Source organism: Aotus nancymaae, unplaced genomic scaffold (genome assembly GCF_030222135.1).
Source record: "Aotus nancymaae isolate 86718 unplaced genomic scaffold, 86718_ANA_hifiasm-v0.15.2.pri h1tg000028l, whole genome shotgun sequence".
Classification (NCBI taxonomy): Eukaryota; Metazoa; Chordata; class Mammalia; order Primates; family Aotidae; genus Aotus; species Aotus nancymaae.
The window spans coordinates 41,184,930-41,206,194 of record NW_026988441.1 but is presented as its reverse complement, the minus strand read 5'-3'; the positions used below and the strand labels follow the sequence as shown (position 1 = coordinate 41,206,194).

The 21,265-nt window shown below is 55.1% G+C and overlaps 1 protein-coding gene across 1 annotated transcript; it reads left to right on the top strand.

The window, feature by feature from the left end:
• Positions 1 to 5,352: 5,352 nt before the first annotated feature.
• TLE6 (TLE family member 6, subcortical maternal complex member) lies at positions 5,353 to 21,265 on the top strand. Its single transcript, XM_064380743.1, has 17 exons — positions 5,353 to 5,431; positions 6,026 to 6,113; positions 7,777 to 7,859; positions 9,185 to 9,230; positions 9,792 to 9,833; positions 13,714 to 13,776; positions 13,869 to 14,124; positions 14,237 to 14,259; positions 14,602 to 14,665; positions 14,774 to 14,850; positions 14,974 to 15,011; positions 15,638 to 15,890; positions 16,103 to 16,353; positions 17,812 to 17,953; positions 19,061 to 19,211; positions 19,932 to 20,008; positions 20,945 to 21,265. Exons 2-17 carry the CDS (start codon positions 6,063 to 6,065, stop codon positions 21,047 to 21,049), a joined length of 1,722 nt encoding a protein of 573 aa, XP_064236813.1. The 5' UTR covers positions 5,353 to 5,431; positions 6,026 to 6,062; the 3' UTR covers positions 21,050 to 21,265.

The following is a 21,265-nucleotide window of genomic DNA, read 5'->3' as shown; positions in this document are numbered from 1 at the left end:
CTTTGGGAGGCCCAGGTGGGAGGACTGCTGAAGCCCAGGTTTATGAGACCGGCTTGGGCAACAAAGCCAGACCTCATCTCTACAAACAATTCACAAATCAGGCCAGGCACAGTGGCTCACGCCTGTCATCCCAGCACTTTGGGAGGCCAAGTCACATGGATCACCTGAGGTCAGGAGTTCAAGATCACCCTGTTCAACATGGTAAATCCCCATCTCAAAAAAAAAATTTAAAAATCAGCTGGGCCTGGTAGTGTACACCTGTAGTCCCTGCTACTCAACAGGCACAGGTGGAAGGATCGCAGGAGGTCAGGAGTTCGAGACCAGCCTGGCCAACACGGTGAAACCCCTTCTCTACTAAAAATACAAAAATTAGTTGGGCGTGGTGGTTTGCACCTGTAATCCCAGCTACTTGGGAGGCTGAGGCAGGAGAATCGCTTGAACCTGGGAGGCGGAGGTTGCAGTGAGCTGAGATTTGGCCACTGCACTCAGCCTGGGCAACAGAGTAAAACTCTGTCTCAAACAAACAAAAAAAGTTGTGGAGTGTGGAGGTTGTTGACCGGTTGATGAGCGCAGGGTGAAGTGCTGGGGCAGGGAGGAAGAAGTTACGTTCTCATGCTCGTCCTGCTCCTCTGTGGGGGCCTTCAAACCAGCTGGTGTCTGCTGTTCTGCTGGAATTCAGGATCTACTCAAGCAATTCTCTTTTTTCAACACGGGGTCTTGTTCTGCTGCCCAGGCTGGAGTGCGGCACTGCCCCCACAGTTCAATGCAGGCTCAACTTCCCGTGCTCAAGTGATCCTCCCACCTCAGCCTCCGAGGAACAGAGACTACAGGTGTGAGCAGCATGCTGGGCTAATTTTTTTATTTTTTGATTTTTGAGACAGAGCCTCGGTCTGTCACCAGGCTGAAATGCAGTGGCGAGATCTCGGCTCACTGCAACCTCTGCCTCCCGGGTTTAAGTCATTCTCTTGCCTCAACTTCCTGAGTAGCTGGGACTACAGGTGTGCGCTACCACACCCAGCTAATTATTATATTTTAAGTAGAGACGGGGTTTCACCATGTTGGCCAGGATGGTCTCGATCTCCTGATCTTGTGATCCACCCGCCTTGGCCTCCCAAAGTGCTGGGATTACAGGTGTGAGCTACCGAGCCTGGCCAATTATTTATATTTTGTAGAGATGGGGTCTCACTGTGTTGCCCAGGCTGGTCTTGCAGTCCCAGGTTCAAGCGATCCTCCTCCCTTGGCCTCCCAAAGTTCTGGCATTACAGACATGAGCCACTACACCCAGCAAGGTTGTTTGCTTACATAAAACAAAAAGTGCAAAGTATTTGGAATGCAAATGCCTTTGTATCAAACTTTCATCTAGACCTTGAGTCTCCCAGTCAACCAAACAACTCAGAAGCCAAGAACAAGGAGGAAATCTTGGCTTCCTTCCCTTCTTTATGCTGTGTCATCGCTGTCCAACCTGAGGGGTTACAGGAGGCTGCCCCCTGCTGGCCAGGCTGGAGGGTCCAGGGTACAGCCGTAGGGAAGAACCCAGGGTCACCACACTCCAGGGAAATCCCTGCAATCCCACCCACGGGGACTTTAAAACAGGGAGAAATGGACCAGGGTCTGTGGCTCACCCTTGTAACCCCAGCACTTTAGGAGGCTGAGGCAGGAGGATTGCTTGAGCCCAGAAGTTCAAAACCAGCCTGGGCAACACAACAAGACTCTGTCTCTACAGAATACAAAAATTAGCCGGGTGTGGAGGGTGGCAGTCACCTGTTGTCCCAGCTCTTTGGGAGGCTGAGATGGGAGGATTGCTTGAGTCCAGGAGGTTGAGACTGCAGGGAGCTGAGATTGTGCCACTGCACTCCAGCCTACGCAAGAGTGAGATACTGTCACAAAAAAAAAAGCCAGGCACACTGGCTCACGTTTGTAATCCCAGCACTTTGGGAGAACAAGGCGAGTGGACTGCCTGAGGTCAGGGGTTCGAGACCAGCCTGGCCAACATGGTGAAACCCCGCTCTACTAAAAAAACAAAAATTAGCCGGGCATGGTGGCAGGCGCCTATGATCCTAGCTACTTGGCAGGCTGAGGCAGGAGAACTGCTCGAATCCAGGAGGTGGAGGTTGCAGTGAGACGAGATCATGTCACTGCACTCCAGCCTGATGACACAGCAAGACTCCATCTCAAATAATAATAACAATTAAAAATAATAATAATTTAAAAATACTCACACCTGTAATCCCAGCACTTTGGGAGGCTGAGGCAGAAGGATCACCTGAGGTCGGGAGTTCAAGACCAGCCTGACCAACATGGAGAAACCCTGTCTCTGCTAAAAATACAAAATTGGCCTGGTGTGGTGGCACGTGCCTGTAATCCCAGCTACTCAGGAGGTTGAAGCAGGAGAATGGCTTGAACCTGGGAGGTGGAGGTTGCGGTGAGTCGAGATCACACCATTGCTCTCCAGCCTGGGCAACAAGAATGAAACTCTGTCAAAAAAAAAAATTAAAAAATAATAATAGTGATGGGACAGTGGAAGGTTCAAGGGTGGGAAGCTCCTCTGCAGCTCTTTCGTGACAGCCCTTCCGTTTCTCCTCACGGACAAGCAGCAAAGCCCAAGTCATGCGTGGACATCATCCCCCTCAGTGGTCGCTTGTCCCAGCACGGAAACCCGCAGTTCCCCGCAGTGAGAGAGCAGGGAACAGAAAGCAGAGGAGAGTTACTCGGTTGGGTTTGGATCTCAAGTCAGCAGACCTACTCATGTCACATGGGGAGGCCAGAGGATGGGAGGTGTCGCTGTAGGAGAATCCCGACGGCGTTCTCTGCACTGTGAACACGCAGGGTTTAGCGCCACTGTGGGAGGCTCCCGCCACAGGAGCCACTGAGATTACAAGATTAGCTGCATCCAAACCACATTTGCAGAAAAATAAAATAAGAAAGGGAGATACAGGCCTGGCGGCGGCACAGTGACTCATGCCTGTAATCTCTAGCACTTTGGGAGGTGGAGGTGGGAGGATTACTTGGGGTCAGGAGTTCAAGACCAGCCTGGGCAATGTACTGAGAGTCCCCTCCACCTCCCCCATCTTAAAAAAAAATGGAAAGAAAGAAAGGAAGATATAGGGAAGGGAAAGGAAGGGAGGGTTGGGAGGTCTCTTCGACGTGGTGATTTCTTTCTCTTTTTTTTTTCTTTTTTTGAGAAGAAGTCTCACTCTTGTCGCCCAGGGTAGATGGCAGTGGTGCAATCTCGGCTCACTACAACCTCCGCCTCCCAGGTTCAAGCGATTCTCCTGCCTCAGCCTCCCAAGCAGCTGGGATTACAGGTGTCTGCCTCCATGCCCAGCTCATTTTTGTAGTTTTATTAGTTTGTAGTTTCTCCAGAGTTCAGGCTGGTCATGAACTCTTTCTTTTGAGGCAGAGTCTCCCTCTGTCGCCCAGGCTGGAGTGCAGTGGCACCATCTCAGCTCCCTGCAACTGGCTTCCAGCGATTCTCCCGCCTCAGCCTCTTGAGTAGCCGGGATTACAGGCACGCATCACCGCACCCAGCTGATATTTGTATTTTTAGTAGAGATAGGGTTTCACCACGTTGGCCAGGCTGGTCTCGAACTCCTGACCTCAGGTGATCCACCCTCCCACCTCGGCCTCCCAAAGTGCTGAGATTACAGGCTTGAGCAACCGCGCTGGGCCCGAGGTGGTGATTTCTAAGTAGAGCGCCGAGGGAGTAAGGAGCCAGCCGGGGGGTGTCTGAGGGAGACTGTCCCTGGCAGAGTGAACAGCCAATGCCAGTACCAGGTGCTGAGCCAAACAGAAACTTGGCCTCTCACTCCAGAACTGCGGCCTGACCACTTCATAAATGTATATACATTCATATATATGCTATATACATATATACTATACATTCATATATATACTGTGTATGTACATGTATATACTCATATGTATATGTATAGTATATATGAATATATGCATAGAGTATATGCATGAACATGTATTCAGTTTATATATGAATATATCATATATATGAATATATACATACATGAAGTGGTCATATATATATAATATACATATATTTTATGATGGGGTCTTGTTCGGTTGCTCAGACGGGAGTGCAGTGGCACGATCATAGCTCACTGCAGCCTCAACCTCCTGGGCTTACGCGATCCTCCTGCCTCAGCCTCCCAAGTGGCTGAGACTACAGGTGCATGACCACGCTCGGCTAATTTTTTAAATTTTCGTAGAGACGCGGTGTCCCTGTGTTCCTAGGTTGGTCTCCAACTCTTGGGCTGAAGCGATCCTCCCACCTCAGCCTCCAAAAGTGCTGGGATCACAGGCGTGAGCCATGGTGCCTGACCTCATATTTTGGGGTCAGGAGTTCAAGACCAGCCTGGGCAATGTACTTTGGCAATTATAGGCCAAAACAGAGCACTGAATCCCCTTCCCCCCTTCCCCACGACCCCCACATGGCAGGTGTCTCTCTCTCAGTCGCAGCCCACTTACCTGGAGGACATGTGTCCTGAGCGCATGCAGGCCGGCTAGCCTCCCTGTCGGCCCCAGCTCTGCCTGAGAGCCTCCACTCTTCCCTCTGGAATATTCTCTTCCACCCCGGGCTTGGATCTGGCAATCCTGTACCAGCCTCGGCCTCTGCTGTCCCGCTTTCTGCTCTCAGAGCCTTTGTCACCGGGCTGGAAGAGCAGTTGGGAAGATTCGGTGATAAATGCATAGCCTGGGGTTAGGACCATCAAGGGGACCCAGTAAGTTCGCTCCAGAAAGAGGACTTGAAGCTTCGTTGGCATTGCACGTTATTTAATATTCAGGAAAATGTAATTAGCCCACATCGAAGAATTGGGGTGAGTGCTCTAAAGATTCCATCCCCACTCACCTCCCACCTCCCACTCCTCACCTCCAGCCATAAGCCACTACCCGACAGGGCTAAAAATGCATAAAACAATGCAACTACTCGCCACCTATCCCTCCCGAGGTTCCACCTTCGGAGACTCAAGCCCCCACGCCCTCCTAAATATCCCTGCCCCAGCTGGGACCCCAAATTGCTCATGGCTGTGCAATTCCGCCCTTCTTGGCAGCGGGACCGAAAGGGTTAAGCAGAGGCTCCTGGCTTGTTGAGTGACAGCTTGGCCGGCGGCCGGGGAGAGCCGACCAATCAGCGAAGGCGTACGCGACCCACGTGCGTAAACGGCCTCGCGATTGGCCAGCGCTGCCAGAGGCCTGCCCCCGCCGGAGCCCGAACCCACGTGCAGCTACCGCGCCTTCATTGATCGGCTTCGCGGTCCAGGTGGCAGCTAGTTGGGACCCTTGGGCGGGGCGGGACGGGGCGGGGACAGGGCGTGACGGGGCGGGGCCAGATGGGTCAAATGGCCCCCGTGGAGGGAAAGAGGAGTTTCCTCTTGGCCTGAACTTGGCTGACCTCTGCCGCTTCCGCCCTGTGAGAGACGTGAGTTGCCAGGCGCGCTCCTGGGGATTAGGGGGACTCCAAGGTTCCCGGGTCGGGGAAGGGGCTGCAGGGACGTGGAGGTGCAGAGCTGTGGCAAGGAAGGAGCTGGGTGCTGCCGCAGGGATGGAGGTGGAGAGAGGTCATTTTTTCTGTCTGATGAATTACTCCTAGTGCACCTGGCTAACTCCTATTCATCCTTCAAAACCCCTTTCTAGTGATCTCCCTGCACCTTAGGAAATTGTCTCAAAACTAAGGTTGAGGTTTGGCGACCTTCTCAGGGCTCCCCCATCCCTGACTGTCCCCAGCAGGGAGTGTATGTGTCCAGCCCCATCTTCACTCCAACCTCCTAGACTGAGGGATGAGGGGCAGGGCTCAGTTCTTTCTGGGGCTCCACCCCCATGCATCTGGGCAGCTGGAGGCATTGGTAAGTGAGGCCAGGACCTAGGGAACGCAGTGGGGAGCCATAGGACTGGGTCCCTGGGGACTTTCTAAACTGGGAGGTGCAGGAGGCCCCAGGAGTGGGGTGGGGGAGGGTTCCCTCCCTGGCACTGTTTTATTTTCTGCCTCTCAGGACTTGCTGTCTCCTTGTTTTAGACTCTGGCTGAAGTCCTGGAGGCTTAACTGCCTGAAGATGACCTCTAGGGACCAGCCCAGTCCCAAGGGCACCCCAAAAGGCATTTTGGTGAGGAGGGCATGGGGTGGCATCAGCCCTCACGGGAAGCCCGGGCCCTATGCAATTCGGCTCTTTTCTGATCCTGTATCCACCTGTGACCTGGGCTGGCCCCATCCAGGCCTCGCAGCTGAAGACAATAGCAGTCACTGCTACACTCAACACAGGTGCCAAGGAGCTGGGTTTTTTTTTTTTTTTTTCAAAGTGAGTCCAGATCTGAAGGGAGCGTTTTTTAAAAAATCAAGTGTAGGCTGGACATAGGGCCTCACAACTGTCATCCCATCATCTCGGGAGGCGGAGGCAGAAGGATCACTTGAGCCTAGGAGTTTGAAGCTAGCCTGGACAACGTAGTGAGACCCCCATTGCTACAAAAAATACAACTAAAAGAATCAGCGGGGCCTAGTGGCATGCCTCATGTAGTTCCAGCTACCTGGGAGACTGAGGCAGGGGGTTCGCTTGAGCTCAAGGGGTTAGAGGCTACAGTCAACTGTGACTGTGCCACTGCACTCCAGCATTGGTGTCTGAGGTCCCATGTAAAAAACATATTTCAGCTTCTAATCACATATGTGATAGAAACACAGGAACACAACACATGTTCAGTTATTACAGCACGCCCCGTTCCCTGCACTTTACTTCCCAGAGATGACCATTTCTAAGCTTAGGCTCTCAGAGCTGAGCAAAGTATTTATTATAAAGGGGTCAGATGGTGGATATAGTATTTTATTTTGAGACTTTATTGAGTCTCGGTTTTGTCACCCAGGCTGGAGTGCAGTGGCACGATCTCAGCTCACTACAACCTCCATCTTCTGGGTTCAAGTGGTTGTCCTGCCTCAGCCTCTCGAGTAGCTGGGATTACAGGCGCCCGCCACCACACCCAGCTAATTTTTGTATTTTTCATAGAGACGGGGTTTTGCCATGTTGCCCAGGCTGGTCTCGAACTCTTGACCTCAGGTGATCGGCCCATCTCGGCCTCCCAAAGTGCTAGGATTGCAGGCGTGAGACACCGCGCCCAGCTCCAGCCTTGTATTTTCAAAAATATTTTGTGCTTCTAACTTTATCACAAGAATGTGGTGAATATTTAAGACTTTAGGCCCAAGTGCAAAATGGAAGATGCGCTTTTAGGTACTAAATTAACAAAAGAGAAAAGAAATCTAGGTTTTAGGAAGTCCCACCCTACATTCTACGAGACTGGTCAAATTCCTTCAGCTTGTGTTAAATTGCTGCAAAAATTATTTCGAAAATAGCAAAAACCAGCTGGGCACGGCGGCTCACACCTGTAATCTCAGCACTTTGGGAGGGCGAGGCAGGTGGATCCCCTGAGGTCAGGAGTTCGAGACCAACCTGGCCGGCATGGTGAAACCCCATCTCTACTAAAAATACAAAATATTAGCCAGGCGTGGTGGCAGGCACCTGTAATCCCAGCTACTCAGGAGGTTGAGGCAGAAGAATCGCTTGAACCTGGGAGGAAGATGTTTCAGTGAGCCGAGATCGAATGTCTGCTCTCTAGCCTGGGCAACAAGAGCAAAACTCCATTTCAAACAAACAAACAAACAAAAAAAAACAGCAATTACTTTCGCACCAGCCTCATACCTGCACCTTGGTTGAGAGGGAGACCTGGGGGCTTGGGTGTCTGGGTCACTGGAAGTTTTACATAACCTTGCTTTGACATCTCCAGCCTCATCCTGAGATGTCGAATTCCGAGAGCTCTCCACCGCCGAATTACCAGGGCATTCTAAATCGGCTCAAGCAGTTCCCCAGGTGAGAGCAGTTCCAGGGGCTGGGGGAGGCGGTCTCACGCTGGGAAGGAGTCCCACCTGGCCTCAGTCCTTAGGGTCTGGGCGAGTGGTCTAGGAGCCGCTGGCACGAAAGACAGGCTCAGTAACAGGAAGCCATGCTGATACCCAGCATGGAGAGCCCGGCGATGCCCATCCCAGCTTTGGTTTAATATTTTGACTTTCCTGTTTGACGCGGAGTTGTTGGCTTTCAATTTTATTGTTGAAAAATACTGCAGGGACTGGGTGCAGTGGCTCGCACCTGTAATCCCAGCACTTTGGAAGGCAGAGGCAGGAGGATCACTTGAGCCCAGGAGTTTGCTACCAGCCTTGGCAAACCTAACGAGACGCCATCTCATGTTAAAAAAAAAAAAAAAATTAGCTGAGTGTGGTGGTGCACACCTGTAGTCCCAGCTACTTGGGAGACTGAGGCAGGAGGATCATCTGAGCCCAGGAATTGGAGGCTGTAGTGAGCCGTGATTGTACCACTGCACCTTAGCCTGGTCAACAGGGTGAGATTCTGTTTCAAAAAAAAAAAAAATCTAAGTGGCCAGGCGAGGTGGCTTATGCTTGTAATCCCAGCACTTCAGGAGGCTGAGGCGGGTAGATCACGAAGTCAGGAGTTCAAGATCAGCCTGGCCAAGATGGAGAAACCCTGTCTCTACTAAAAATACAAAAATTAGCTGGGCGTGGTGCCAGGCGCCTGTAATCCCAGCTACTCTGGAGCCTGAGGCAGAGAATCGCTTGAACTCAGGAGGTGGAGGTTGCTGAGATCATGCCACTGCACTCCAGCCTGGGCAACAGAGTGACACTCCATCTCAAAAAAAAAAAAGTGGCTGGGCTTGATGGCTCACGCCTGTAATCCCTACACTTGGGGAGGCCGAGGAGGATGGATCGCCTGGGGTCAGGAGTTTGAGACCAGCCTGGCCACCATGGTGAAACCCTGTCTCTGCTAAAAACAGAGAACTTAGCCAGGCATGGTGGCGGGCACCTGTAATCCCAGCTACTCAGGAGGTTGAGGCAGGAGAATCGCTTGAACCCAGGAGGCGGAGGTTGCAGTGAGCCAAGATCGCGCCACTGCACTCAAGCCTGGGCCACAGAGCGAGACTCTGTCTCAAAAAAACAACACAGAAGAAAGAATCTGCTGCATTAAAATCTTACTGAACTTCTGGACACTGCCTTAAATTTGGCTCCACAAGCCACTGGCTTACAGCTTCATTGAGACCCTCCACCGGGGTTCAGGGCGTGGCTCACTCTGGGGAAGGGGTCCTGTAGCCACAGGTCTCCCAGCCTCTACTCCCTCCCCCTCAGGTTTTCTCCTTGTTTTGCTGCGGAGTTGGAGAGCATTTACTATTCGGTGAGCCAGACCCAGGCAGCCCCAACCAGGGAGGGCGGAACTGGGACGAGCTGAGACGGTGGCTCTGGTCCTGCCTCCCGAGAGCCCTAGAAACACGGCTCTCCTGCAGGCGCCGTGGCCCAGGCCTGTCATCCCAGCACTTTGGGAGGCCGAGGCGGGTGACTCACCTGAGGTCAGGGGTTCGAGACCAGCCTGACCAACATGGAGAAACCTCTACTAAAAATACAAAATTAGCAGGGCGTGGTGATGCAACGCCTGTAATCCCAGCTACTCGGGAGGCTGAGGCAGGAGAATCGCTTGAGCCTGGGAGGCGGAGGTTGCAGTGAGCCGAGATTGCACCAATGCACTCCAGCCTGGGCGATAGAGCAAGACTCTCAAGAAACAAGGGATCATACATCAGTGTAGTGTGAAAGTAAAAGAGAAAACACGGTGAAAACAAAGATTTTTTTAAAGGTGGGGGTGCGGGTGGAGTAGGGACCAGAGAGGTAGAGCAACTTGCCCCGGGTCACACAGCATTCACACCTGGACCACCTTGTGATGGGATCCCTGTTGTCTTTCCAGCTGCACAAGATCCAGCAGGATGTGGCTGAACATCACAAGCAGGTGGGTGACCAGGAGCTCAGGGGCGCAGCTCTCCCTCCCTGAAAGGCATGAGAAGGGACGGAGGGGGATGCTGGGCGTGGCGGCTCACAGAGGGGGTGCCGGGCACGGTGGCTCACAACTGGAGTCCCAGCAGTTTGGGAGGCTGAGGTGGGCGGGTCACTTGAGGTCAGGAGCTGGAGGCCATCCTGGCTAACGTGGTGAAACCCCGTCTCTATTAAAAATACAAAAATGAGCCGGGCATAGTGGAGGGCGCCTGTACTCCCAGCTCCTTGGGAGGCTGAGGCAGGAGAATCGCTTGAACCCCAGAGGTGGAGGCTGCAGTGAGCCGAGGTCGTACCATTGCTGCACTGTGGCCTGGGGGACAGAGCCAGACTCAGGGAAAAAAAGGAGGGCAGGGTGAGGACAAGGAGGAGGAAGAGGAGCAGGTCGTGCAGAGCCTCGTGGGCCGTGGGAAGGACTTAGGCTTCGACCCCGAGAGCCATGGGAGCCATGGAGGGCTGCGGGCCGAGGAGAGCCGGGCCCTGACTTGGTATCCAACATGATACTCGTGGAGGGCCCCTATCCTGGGGGTGCAGCTCCAGCCTGTCTCTGAGCCTCTTCCAGGAGAGGGTGAGTCCTGCTCGGCGCGCTCCCTGGGCCTCTGCAGCACCCAGATGACCCTCTGCAGGCCAGTTGCTTTGGACAGAGCCTGTGCTGGGGCAGGCAGCCGGCTGTGTTCCTCTGCGTGTCTGATTGTTGAAGCGGAGACGTATCACGTGGGATGGGGGGAAGGTCTGCACGGGGAGGGGGCACCCAGGCTCCCACCTGCCAGCCCAGGGCGCCTGGCCCAAGCTGAAATGTGCCTTCCAGGCCTGCTCGTCCTCCTGCCACCTGGCCTTTTCTCCCGGGTGCTGCCAGGATTTTCCGCCTGAGCCAGATGTAACTGGCAGGGGCCCAGGGCCTGGGGTGGGGGGCGGCGGAGGGAACAGGGTGAGGGGTCAGGAAGCAACGAAAACATGGTTATTCATTCAGCAGATATTTATCCGCCACCTGCTTGCCAAATAGTATTGTGGAAGCCAGGAATATGGCAAAGAAGAGCCCAGAGCTTCCCACCCTTGGGGCGAGGGGAGCCTGGTAGATGGAGTGTGAGGGGGGAGGACTGGGCAAGGCGGCCAGGGGACGGTCGTGGGGGGCGAGCTGCCCCAAGGGGCCTAGTGAGGCCGGGATGGGCGAGGGTTGCCATTCGGGGGTGGTCAGGGAAGGCTCTCTAGAAGGTGACATCTGAGCGAATGTTTGAAACACATCGGAGAGGAAGTGTCTGTCTGGGATGGGAGGGGTATTTGAGGCAGAGGCCACAGCCTGTGCCAGGGCCCTGGGGCAGCCTGGTGCCCGTCGTGTTGGTGCTGAAGGCACAGAGAGAGGCCTGTGTGGCTGGAGCAGCGTGGGGGGTGGGCAGCGCGGGCCAGGGCACTCAGGTTCTTGGGGGCTTCAGGGAAGGATAACGGGCTCTAACCCGAGGAGAGGAGGTGGGAGCCATGGAGGGCTGCAGACAGAGGACGGGCCCTGGCTACTGCGGAGAGGACAGGAGGGATGAGGGCAGAAGCCGGGGACCCAGTTAGGACAGCCAGGTGTAGAACGCTGGCTGCTTAGCGGTGAGAGGTAATTGAATAATTGTGGACGTGTTTTTGGGCGGAACCTGACCACAGCTGCGAAGCATCAGGACACGCGGTGGGTGAGGGCCAGAGTGAGCCGCTTCAGCTGCAGCGGGACCCAGGAGGGTCGCTGCCCAGCCCCCACTGCAAGGCCCCAGGACGGGGTGGCCCAGCCTGGCCTGCGGTCCCCAGCAGCCTGCTTTTCCCGCCCCCTGCTTCCAGTTCCCGGCTCTCCCAGCCTCCTTGCTGTGCTTTTAAAAACCCCCCTCCTCCCGCAGCCCGCCTGCCACCCTCCCCCGGGAGGGCCAGCTAGCAGGCAGGAGGGAGCCACGCTTCTCATGCTGAGCACATTAAAGTGCCGGTAAATTGCACATTAACGAGGCGGGGTGAATTGGAGAGGGCTCCCCCGGGCTTTGCCGCCGCCGGGCGGGCTCCGCTGGGAAATCCATCATGGGCTGCCCCAGGAGGCAGCGGCCCGGAGCACCCCCCCCCCCCCCCGCCAGGGCTCCAGTGGGGGCCCCCCTCCCACCCTCTCCCTCCACCATCCTACTAAGGAAACAGACCGGCGGCCTGTATGCTGAAACATTTAGAGAGAGGATCACTCAGCTTGCTTATTTTTTTCTGTTTTTTTGTTTTGATGCATCCCAGGCTGGAGTGCAGTGGCACAATCTTGGCTCACTACAACCTCCGCCTCCCGGGTTCAAGCGATTCTCCTGCCCCATCTTCCCAAGTAGCTGGGACTACAGGCGTGTGCCACCACGCCTGGCACATTTTTGTATTTTTAGTGGAGATGGGTTTTCGCCATGTTGGCCAGGCTGGTCTCGAACTCCCGACCCACCTCAGGTGATCCTCCCACTTCGGCCTCTCAAAGTGCAGGGATTACAGGTGTGAGCCACTGTACCTGGCCCGTTTCTTTATACTTTGAACGTGGCTACTAGACATTCCATGTACGTGACTATTCTATCACTATATGTGTGATTCCATTTACACTGGTACTGGGTGGCGGTGATCTAGGCTTTCTTCTTTTGACTGGGAACTATTTACATTTGGGGTTGGCCGTGGTCAGGTGGTTTGTGCTGTTCTTTTCCTTGTTTGTTTAAATAAAAATGAGGCCAGGGCCAGTGCCTCAGGCCTGTAATCCCAGCACTTTGGGAGGCTGAGGCCGGAGGATCACCTGACGTCAGGAGTTTAAAACCAACTGGCAACGTGGTAAAACCCAGACTCTACTAAAAAAAAAAAAAAAAAAAAAAAAAAAAAAAGCCAGGTGTGGTGGCGGGCACCTGTAATCCCAGCTGCTTGGGAGGCTGAGGCAGGAAAATCGCTTGAACCCAGGAGGCAGAGGTCAAAGTGAGGCGAGACAGTGGCACTGCACTCCAGTCAGGACGAAAGAGTGAGACTCCATCTAAAAAGGCCGGGCGCAGTGGCTTACGCCTGTAATCCAAGCACTTTGGAGGCCAAGGCGGGCTGATCACCTGAGGTCTGGAGTTCAAGACCAGCCTGACCAACATGGTGAAACCCCATCTTTAAAAAAAAAAAAAAAAAAAAAAGATGACGTATGCCAGATGTGGTAGGCTGGGTGTGGTGGCTTATCCCTGTTACCCCAGCACTTTGGGAGGTTGAGGCGGGCAGGTCACCTGAGGTCAGGAGTTCGAGACCAGCCTGGCCAACATGGTGAAAGCCTGTCTCTCCTAAAAACACACAGATTGGCCGGGCGCGGTGGCTCAAGCCTGTAATCCCAGCACTTTGGGAGGCCGAGGCGGGTGGATCACGAGGTCAAGAGATCGAGACCATCTTGGTCAACATGTTGAAACCCCGTCTCTACTAATACAAAAAATTAGCTGGGCACGGTGGCGCGTGCCTGTAATCCCAGCTACTCAGGAGGCTGAGGCAGGAGAATTGCCTGAACCCAGGAGGCGGAGATTGCGGTGAGCCGAGATCGCGCCATTGCGCTCCAGCCTGGGTATCAAGAGCGAAACTCCGTCTCAAAAAAAAAAAAAAAAAAAAAAAAAACACACAGATTAGCTGGGCTTTGTGGCGGGCACCTGTAGTCCCAGCTACTCGGGAGGCAGAGGCAGGGGAATCGCTTGAATCTGGGAGGCAGAGGTTACAGTGAGCTGAGATTGTGGTACTGCACTCCAGCCTGGTGACAGAGCGAGACTCTGTCTCAAAAACAAAAAAATACAGTCCCATTTACAGGTAGGGATAATTTTGCCGTAGGGCTGAAACCCTTAAATGCAACCTTTCTTTAGATAGGAAACTTCTTACAGATTGTGGAGAGCTGCAGCCAGATCCAGACTCTCCATTCGGACCAGGTGGGTTTCTGGGTCTTGGAGGAGGGGAGGGGACAGGCCTGTGTGAGGGATGCATCCTCGAGGCTCTCACCACCGTGTTCCTGGCCGGCCAGGTGTCGCCTGCTGAACCAGTCAGCCCTGGGACGCCCCTGCGCGTGGAGCACCAGACCCCGCAGAAGTCCAACTTTGAGGACATCATGGCCAGCAGGTCCTCCCACTGGCTCCGGGAGTCTTTGGGGACTGACGACAAGCCGGAGACCCAGCTGTTGTGGGACAAGGAGGCTCGGTTTTGGCACGACGCTCTGACCGAGAAACTCTGGCAGATTTTTGCCGGCATCCGTGATGAGAAGGAGATGGCCAGAGACAGGCGTGAGTGTCCCCGAGGGTGGGGGGAAGGGGTGGCTGCAGGCTGCGTTCCAGGGGCTGTGTGATGAACCCTGGCGTTCTCTTCCTGTCCCCCTCCTCCTCTCCGTTGTCACAGCGACAGAGCAGGCAGCAGGCCTGGTGAGTAAACAACATCGGCCCTTCCCAAAGGGGTGGGCTTCCGGGCGGCACTGGGGCTCCCCGTGTCAGGGCACTGGGGCTCCTGTGGGATTTGTTTTCTGTCCTGCCCTTTGGGTCCCCTCCAGGGGGGACTGGGGTGATCCGGGAGGCCGCACTGGAGCACTCCAGGACCCGCGGCCCAGGGCTTCCGGGACCCTCTACGCTGAACTCTGCCTGGACCAGGAGATGGGACCCCAGGCAGCCGACAAGCCCCGTGCACGCTGCTTGGGAGTCCCTGAGGTTTTCTGGTCCTGACAGGCAGGTCAGCAGGCCTGATGAGACTTTCCCATTTCCCACGGGCAGGAAAGCAAGGCGCCAGGATCCTCTACTCCAGGAACAGACCCGTGTCCCACTGAGGATGCCTCGAGTAATCCCCGTGGGCAGGGGCTGACTCCCGGGATGGGGTTGGGTGGGGCAGGCTGCACGTGGGAGCCGACGCATGCAGGCCGCTTAGCCCCTCCTGTCCCTCCACTAGCGCCGAGGCCACCTGAGACCTCCTCCAACGCCCCTGAGGGTCCCCGAGAAGGGAGCACAAGTTGGGGTGCGGTCCAGGTGAGACCCAGGCCTGAGCTGGTAGCCCAGCGTGAAGGCTGCCCAGGTGGGGTAGAGGAGGTGGGCACAGATGGGTGGGGAGGATAGGAGCAGCTGTGATCTCACCCTCCCCACCACCTGCAGGATCCTCCTAGAAGAGCCTCTCCGTTTCTGCAGCCCATGTAAGTGCACTCTTTGCTTTTGGGTGGAAGGAGGGGCAGCAGGAATTCCATCCCGTCAACACCTCTGCCCGCGGCACACAGAGGGGACCAGAGGTGTGAGATTTCCTTCCCCTTCTCCCATCACTGCTCTGCCCTTCTCTCCAACAGCAGCTGTGCGAGGCTGGGTAGAGAAGTGCAGTGTTAAGGAGGGTCACAGGATCTCTGCCCAACACTGGGCTCAAGGCATTTGGGGAAGAAATTTCCATAGAAGGGGGTGGGGCATGGCTGTGTTAGAACTGGATGCAGACTGCCCCAACCTTGTGCAGTGATGCTGGGAGAATCCAGATGGAGCAAAGAAAGCTTTTCTGGGAAGGGGCATAATAGCTAGGACCCTAAGGGATGAATAGGAGTTCTCCCTCGTGGGGCAAAGCAGTCCAGGAAGAAGGCAGAAATACATGGAGGGCTGTGATAAAGGGACAGTACTTGAAGGAATGTGAGCAGGACTTTTGGGGAGTCTGATAAAACAAGGCCCGAGGGGGGACCCAACATCTGAAAAAGAATGAAGCCCCTCTAGGGCTCGATGTGTGGCTCCCACTGTACCAAGGAGCTCACAGTCAGGCCAGTTACCCAAGATCTCCCCTCCCAAGATCCTGGGACCCTGAGGACTTTGAAGATGCGTGGAAGAGGCCAGATGCCTTGCCTGGGCAATCTCAGAGACTCGCTGTCCCATGCAAAATGGAGAAGATGCGGATTTTGGTGCACGGGGAACTTGTGGTCGCCATGGCCGTCAGCAGCTTCACGCGGCACGTGTTCACCTGCGGCAGGAAAAGCATCAAGGTGTGGAGTCTGACAGGCCAGGTGGCTGAAGACAGGTTCCCTGAGAGCCACCTGCCTGTACAGGTGAGGGTGGCCTTAACTGCCAGGGTTTCAGGGCTTCTGGGAACGGGGGTTTGAGTCAGGGAGAGCCTAGATGGTGGAGAGAAGGCTTCCAGGGAAAAGGGGCATAATAGCTAGGACCCTGAAGGATGAATAGGAGTTCGACCTCATGGGCAAAGCAGTCCAGGCAGAATGCCACCGGGAGTGACAGCTCACACTGACTCTCCCCATCACAGACCCCTGGGGCCTTCCTGCGCACCTGCCTGCTGTCCTCAAACAGTAGGAGCCTGTTGGCGGGGGGCTACAACCTGCCCAGCGTGAGCGTGTGGGACCTGGTGGCGCCCTCCCTGCACGTGAAGGAGGAGTTGCCCTGTGCTGGTCTCAACTGCCAGACCCTGGCTGCCGACCTGGATGCCAACCTGGCCTTCGCCGGCTTCACCAATGGCGTGGTCAGGATCTGGGACCTTCGGGATCAGAGCGTGGTCAGGTGTGTCTGGGGGGTGGGCAGGGGCAGCGTCCTGTTTCTAGTGTCCCCTAGCCACCTCTGCCCGCCTTCCTGCCGCCACCTGAACCTGGGGTACAGCACTGTCCCAGCCAGAACCCCTTGCCGCCTTGAACCTGCATTTGAGAAGGTTGGAGGTGGGGATTTGAACCTTGGCTGGATTGTGTTTCTTGCGGTTCAGGGCGTTTTGCTTTTTGTCTGCCTTGGTTTCTTCAGCTGGACACAGGATGTGACAGCCCCAAGCCCAGAGGATTCTTAGAAGGGGAAATTGGGGCAATGAGCTGTAGCGATATAAAGCAGTAGGCCAAGGCCGGGCGCGGTGGCTCACGCCTGTAATCCCAGCACTTTGGGAGGCCGCGGCGGGTGGATCACGAGGTCAAGAGATCGAGACCATCCTGGTCAACATGGTGAAAACCCGTCTCTACTAAAAACACAAAAAATTAGCTGGGCATGGTGGCACGTGCCTGTAATCCCAGCTACTCAGGAGGCTGAGGCAGGAGAATTGCCTGAACCCAGGAGGCGGAGGTTGCAGTGAGCCGAGATCGCACCATTGCACTCCAGCCTGGGTAACAAGAGCGAAACTCCGTCTCAAAAAAAAAAAAAAAAACAGTAGGCCAGGCGTGGGGGCTCAGACGCGTAAACCCAGCACTTTGGGAGGTCAAGACGGGAGTCTTGCTTGAGGCCAGGAGTTCGAGATCAACCTAGGTAACATAATGAGACCCCATCTCTTTTTTATTCTTGAGATAGTCTGGCTCTGTTGCCCAGGCTGGAGTGCAGTGATATGTTCATGGCTCACTGCAATTTCCACCTCCCGGGTTCAAATGATTCTCCTGACTGAGCCTCCAGAGTAGCTGGGATGACAGGCACCTGCCACCACACTGAGCTAATTTTTGTATTTTTAGTAGAGGCGGGGTTCCACCATGTTGGCCAGGCTGGTCTCGAACTCCTGACCTCATGATCCACCCACCTCGGCCTCTGAAAGTGCTGGGATTACAGGCGTGAGCCAGTGTGCCCAGCCCCCATCCCTATTTTCTTTTTTTAATATATAAATTAAAAAATATAACAGGCCATGCACGGTGGCTCATGCCGTGTACATAGATATGTACCCGTCCGTATACATTTGCAGAAAGCAATGGCTGACAAAGAATACAGCACACCACCTGCTTGAGGGGGTTCCTGCAGACCCGCTTCGCAGCTCGGGTGGACTCGGGGTAGAAGAGGCTCGGGGAGGTCCAGGTGGACGGAGCAGGGAGGCTGGGGGCTGGGAGGGGCCGGCACTGGCTCCTGTGTCCATTTTCTGCCAACTTCGACGCACGCTTTGTGAAAGCAGAGATGGCTGGGTGGTGGCACTGTCCCTGTAATGCCCAAACGTACTGACCAGCGTTTCCAGCGGCCCAAACCTGAGTCTTGGCCTGACTGCCTCCTGATGTCCCTTCTGGCCAGGGACCTCAGGGGTTACCCTGACGGAGTGAAAGACATCGCGGTCAAAGGTTACAGCATCTGGACTGGGGGTCTGGATGCCTGTCTGCGGTGCTGGGATCAGAGGAGTATCACGAAACCTCTGGAATACCAGTTCGAGTCCCAGGTGCGGGGGCCGGGATGGGGTGTGCTTGGCTAGGCATCCTCTGATCCTCAGAAAATGAGGTCGGCCAGGCACAGTGGCTCACAGCTGCAATCCCAGTGCATGCCTGTAATCCCAGCTACTCAGGAGGCTGAGGCAGGGGAATCGCTTGAACCCGGGAGGTGGAGGTTGCAGTGAGCCAAGATCACGCCACTACACTCTAGTCTGGGTGACCAAGCATGACTCCATCTCAAAAAAAAAAAAAATTCTTTACTGCATAAATAATAAACACTCGCCAGGTGCAGTGGCTCATGCCTGTAGTCCCAGCACTTGGGGAGGTTGAGGCAGAGCAGATCACCAGATTCAAATCCAGACCATTCTGGCCAATATGTTGAAACCCGTCTCTACTAAAAATAGAAACATTATCTGGGTGTGGTGGCAGGCACGTGTAGTCCCAGCTACTCAGGAGGCTGAGGCAGGAGAATCGCTTAAACCTGGAAGGTGGAGGGTGCAGTGAGCCGAGATCATGCCCCTGGACTCCAGCCTGGATGACTGAGCGTGACTCCATCTCAGGATAAAAAAAAAAAGATTATTCGCTGTTTAAATAAGAAACACTTGGCCAGGTGCAGTGGCTCACGCCTATAACCCCAGCACTTGGGAAGGCCTAGGCAGGCGGATCATGAGATCAAGACTGGGACCATCCTGGCCAACATGGTGAAACCCTGTCTGTACTTAAGAAAAAAAATAGCCAGGCATGATGGCATACGCCTGTAATCCCAGCTACTGGGGAGACTGAGGCAGGATAAACGCTTGAACCCAGGAGGTGGAGGTTGCAGTAAGTCGAGCATGCCACTGTACTCCAACCTGGTGACAGAGCGAGACTCTGTTTAAAAAAAAAAAAAAAAAAACCGCTTAAATGCTATATTGGGTGCAGAAGTAGGGAAGAGTGTGCCCATGTTACAGACCAACAAACTGAGGCACAGATACGAAGTGACTTGGCCCAGGGTTGCGCAGCTAGGAAGGGGTCAGGCACTCGGCCTCCAGGATAGGGCCCCAGTCTCCTGCCTGCCTTTTGGGCCAGGCTGGGACCTAACCAGTTTTCTCCCTCCCCACTGCCCTTTCATTCCCCAGATAATGAGTCTGTCCCACAGCCCTCAGGAGGACTGGCTACTGCTGGGCATGGCCAACGGCCAGCAGTGGCTGCAGAGCACCAGTGACAGCCGGCGGCAGCTGGTGGCGCAGAAAGACGGCGTCATCCTGAGCGTCAAGTTCTCCTCCTTCGGTAAGTGGCCGGCGGAAGGTGGGGGGACTCCCCTGCAGCCCCCAGCCTCCCACAGGACCCCATCCAATGCCAGCTCCCCACCCGACCCTCTAGGATACCTCAAAACCTTTCTGGAGGCTGGGTGTGGTGGCTCACGCCTGTGATCCCAGCACTTTGGGAGGCCGAGGCGGGCGGATCACCTGAGGTCGGGAGTTCGAGACCAGCCTGACCAACATGGAGAAACCCCGTCTCTACTAAAAATACAGAAAGTAGCCTGGTGTGGTGGCACGTGCCTGCAATCCCAGCTACTTGGGAGCTGAGATCACACCATTGCACTCCAGCCTGGGCAAAAAGAACAAAACTATCTCCCCCACCGCCCGAAATAAAACACTACTCCAATACTGGCACCGGGCCAGTATCCTGGTATCTCTGCAGCTACTCGGGAGGCTGAGGCAGGGGAATCGCTTGAACCCGGGAGCTGGAGGTTGCAGTGAGCCGAGATCACGCCACTGCACTCCAGCCTGGGCAAAAAGAACAAAACCATGCCTCAAAACCCCCCCACCCCGCCCCGAACAATCCAACAGCAACCGTTCTGTAGCAGAAACCAATTCTGGGCTGTTCCTCCAGGGCGATGAGGGAGGGAAGTGGGTGGGTGTCCGGGCTGTGCCCCTCCCCCGCCTGGTCCTCCCACCGCCTTCAGCCGCTCCTGTCACCATGAGTGCACACCCTTGTTCCTCCCAGGCCAGTGGTGGGCGAGTGTGGGGATGGACGGCTTGCTCGGCGTCTACAGCATGCCAGCGGGGACAAACGTGTTCCAGGTACTGCGGGGTAGGCTGGGGGCGGGACCTTGGGGTGGCTCCAAAACCATGTTTCCAGCCTGGGCAACACAGCAAGACCCTGTCTCTACAGGGGAAAAAAAAAAAAAAAAAAGAAAATTAAAAATTAGGCCAGGCTCAGTGGCTCACTCCTGTAATCCCAACACTTTGGGAGGCCAAGGCGGGTGGATCACGAGGTCAAGAGATCGAGACCATCCTGGCCAAAATGGCGAAACCCCGTCTCTACTAAAAATACAAAAAAAATTAGCTGGGCATGGCAGCAGGCACCTGTGGTCTCAGCTACTCGGGAGGCTGAGGCGGAAGAATCGCTTGAACCCAGGAGGTGGAGGTTGCGGTCAGCCGAGATTGCCACTGCACTCCAGCCTGGTGACAGAGCCAGACTTTCTCAAAAAAAAAAATTACCTAGTTGTGGCAGCTCACACCTATAATCCCAGCATTTTGGGAGGCTGAGGCAGGAAGATCCCTTGCGGTTAGGATTTCAAGACCAGCCTGGCCAACACAGTGAGACCCATCTCTACAAAAACTCAGAAAAGGCCAGGCAGGGTGGCTCACGCCTGTAATCCCAGCACTTTGGGAGGCCAAGGCAGGCGGATTGCCTGAGCTCATGAGTTCAAGACCAGCCTGAGCAACATGATGAAACCCCACCTCTACTAAAGTACAAAAAATTAGCCGGGCGTGGGTGGTGGTGCTCACCTGTAGTCCCAGCTACTCGGGAGGCTGAAGCAGGAGAATTGTAAGAACCCGGGAGGCGGAGGTTGCAGTGAGCTGAGATTGTGCCCCTGCACTCCAGCCTGGGCGACAGAGCAAGACCCTGTCTTGTCTTCTCGGAAGAGACCATGCCTCATGCTTGAGCTAACGGGTAAAGACCAGGGGTGTGCAAGCCCTTCCCCAGCTCAATGCCTACGGTTCCCCCTTCAGGTGCCCGAGACGTCCCCGATCCTCTGCTGTGACGTCTCATCCAACAACCGCCTCATCGTCACCGGCTTCAGGGAGCACGCCTCCGTGTACCAGATGACGTACTGAGGGGCCTTCGCGGCCGTCGTCCGACTGCACTCCTTTCTGTCCCCCGCCTTTTTCTTCCCCCAACCCGGTGGTCGTGGTGGAGGGAGGTGGGGAAGGGTCTTCTACTGTGTTGAAAAATCCCCTCTGTGGTGAGCAGACTGATCGCTGCCACACGTAATAAAGCATCCAGGAAAAGCAGGGTGGACGCGTCCTGTCCTCGGAAGGGGAAGGGGCCTC

Coding starts and splice junctions, on each gene's coding strand:
- TLE6 (XM_064380743.1), top strand. CDS start 6,063: ATGACCTCTAGGGACCAGCCCAGTCCCAAGGGCACCCCAAAAGGCATT. Junction 14,260..14,601: donor CAGAGCAGGCAGCAGGCCTG/GTGAGTAAACAA, acceptor TCCCACGGGCAG/GAAAGCAAGGCGCCAGGATC. Junction 17,954..19,060: donor AATACCAGTTCGAGTCCCAG/GTGCGGGGGCCG, acceptor TTCATTCCCCAG/ATAATGAGTCTGTCCCACAG.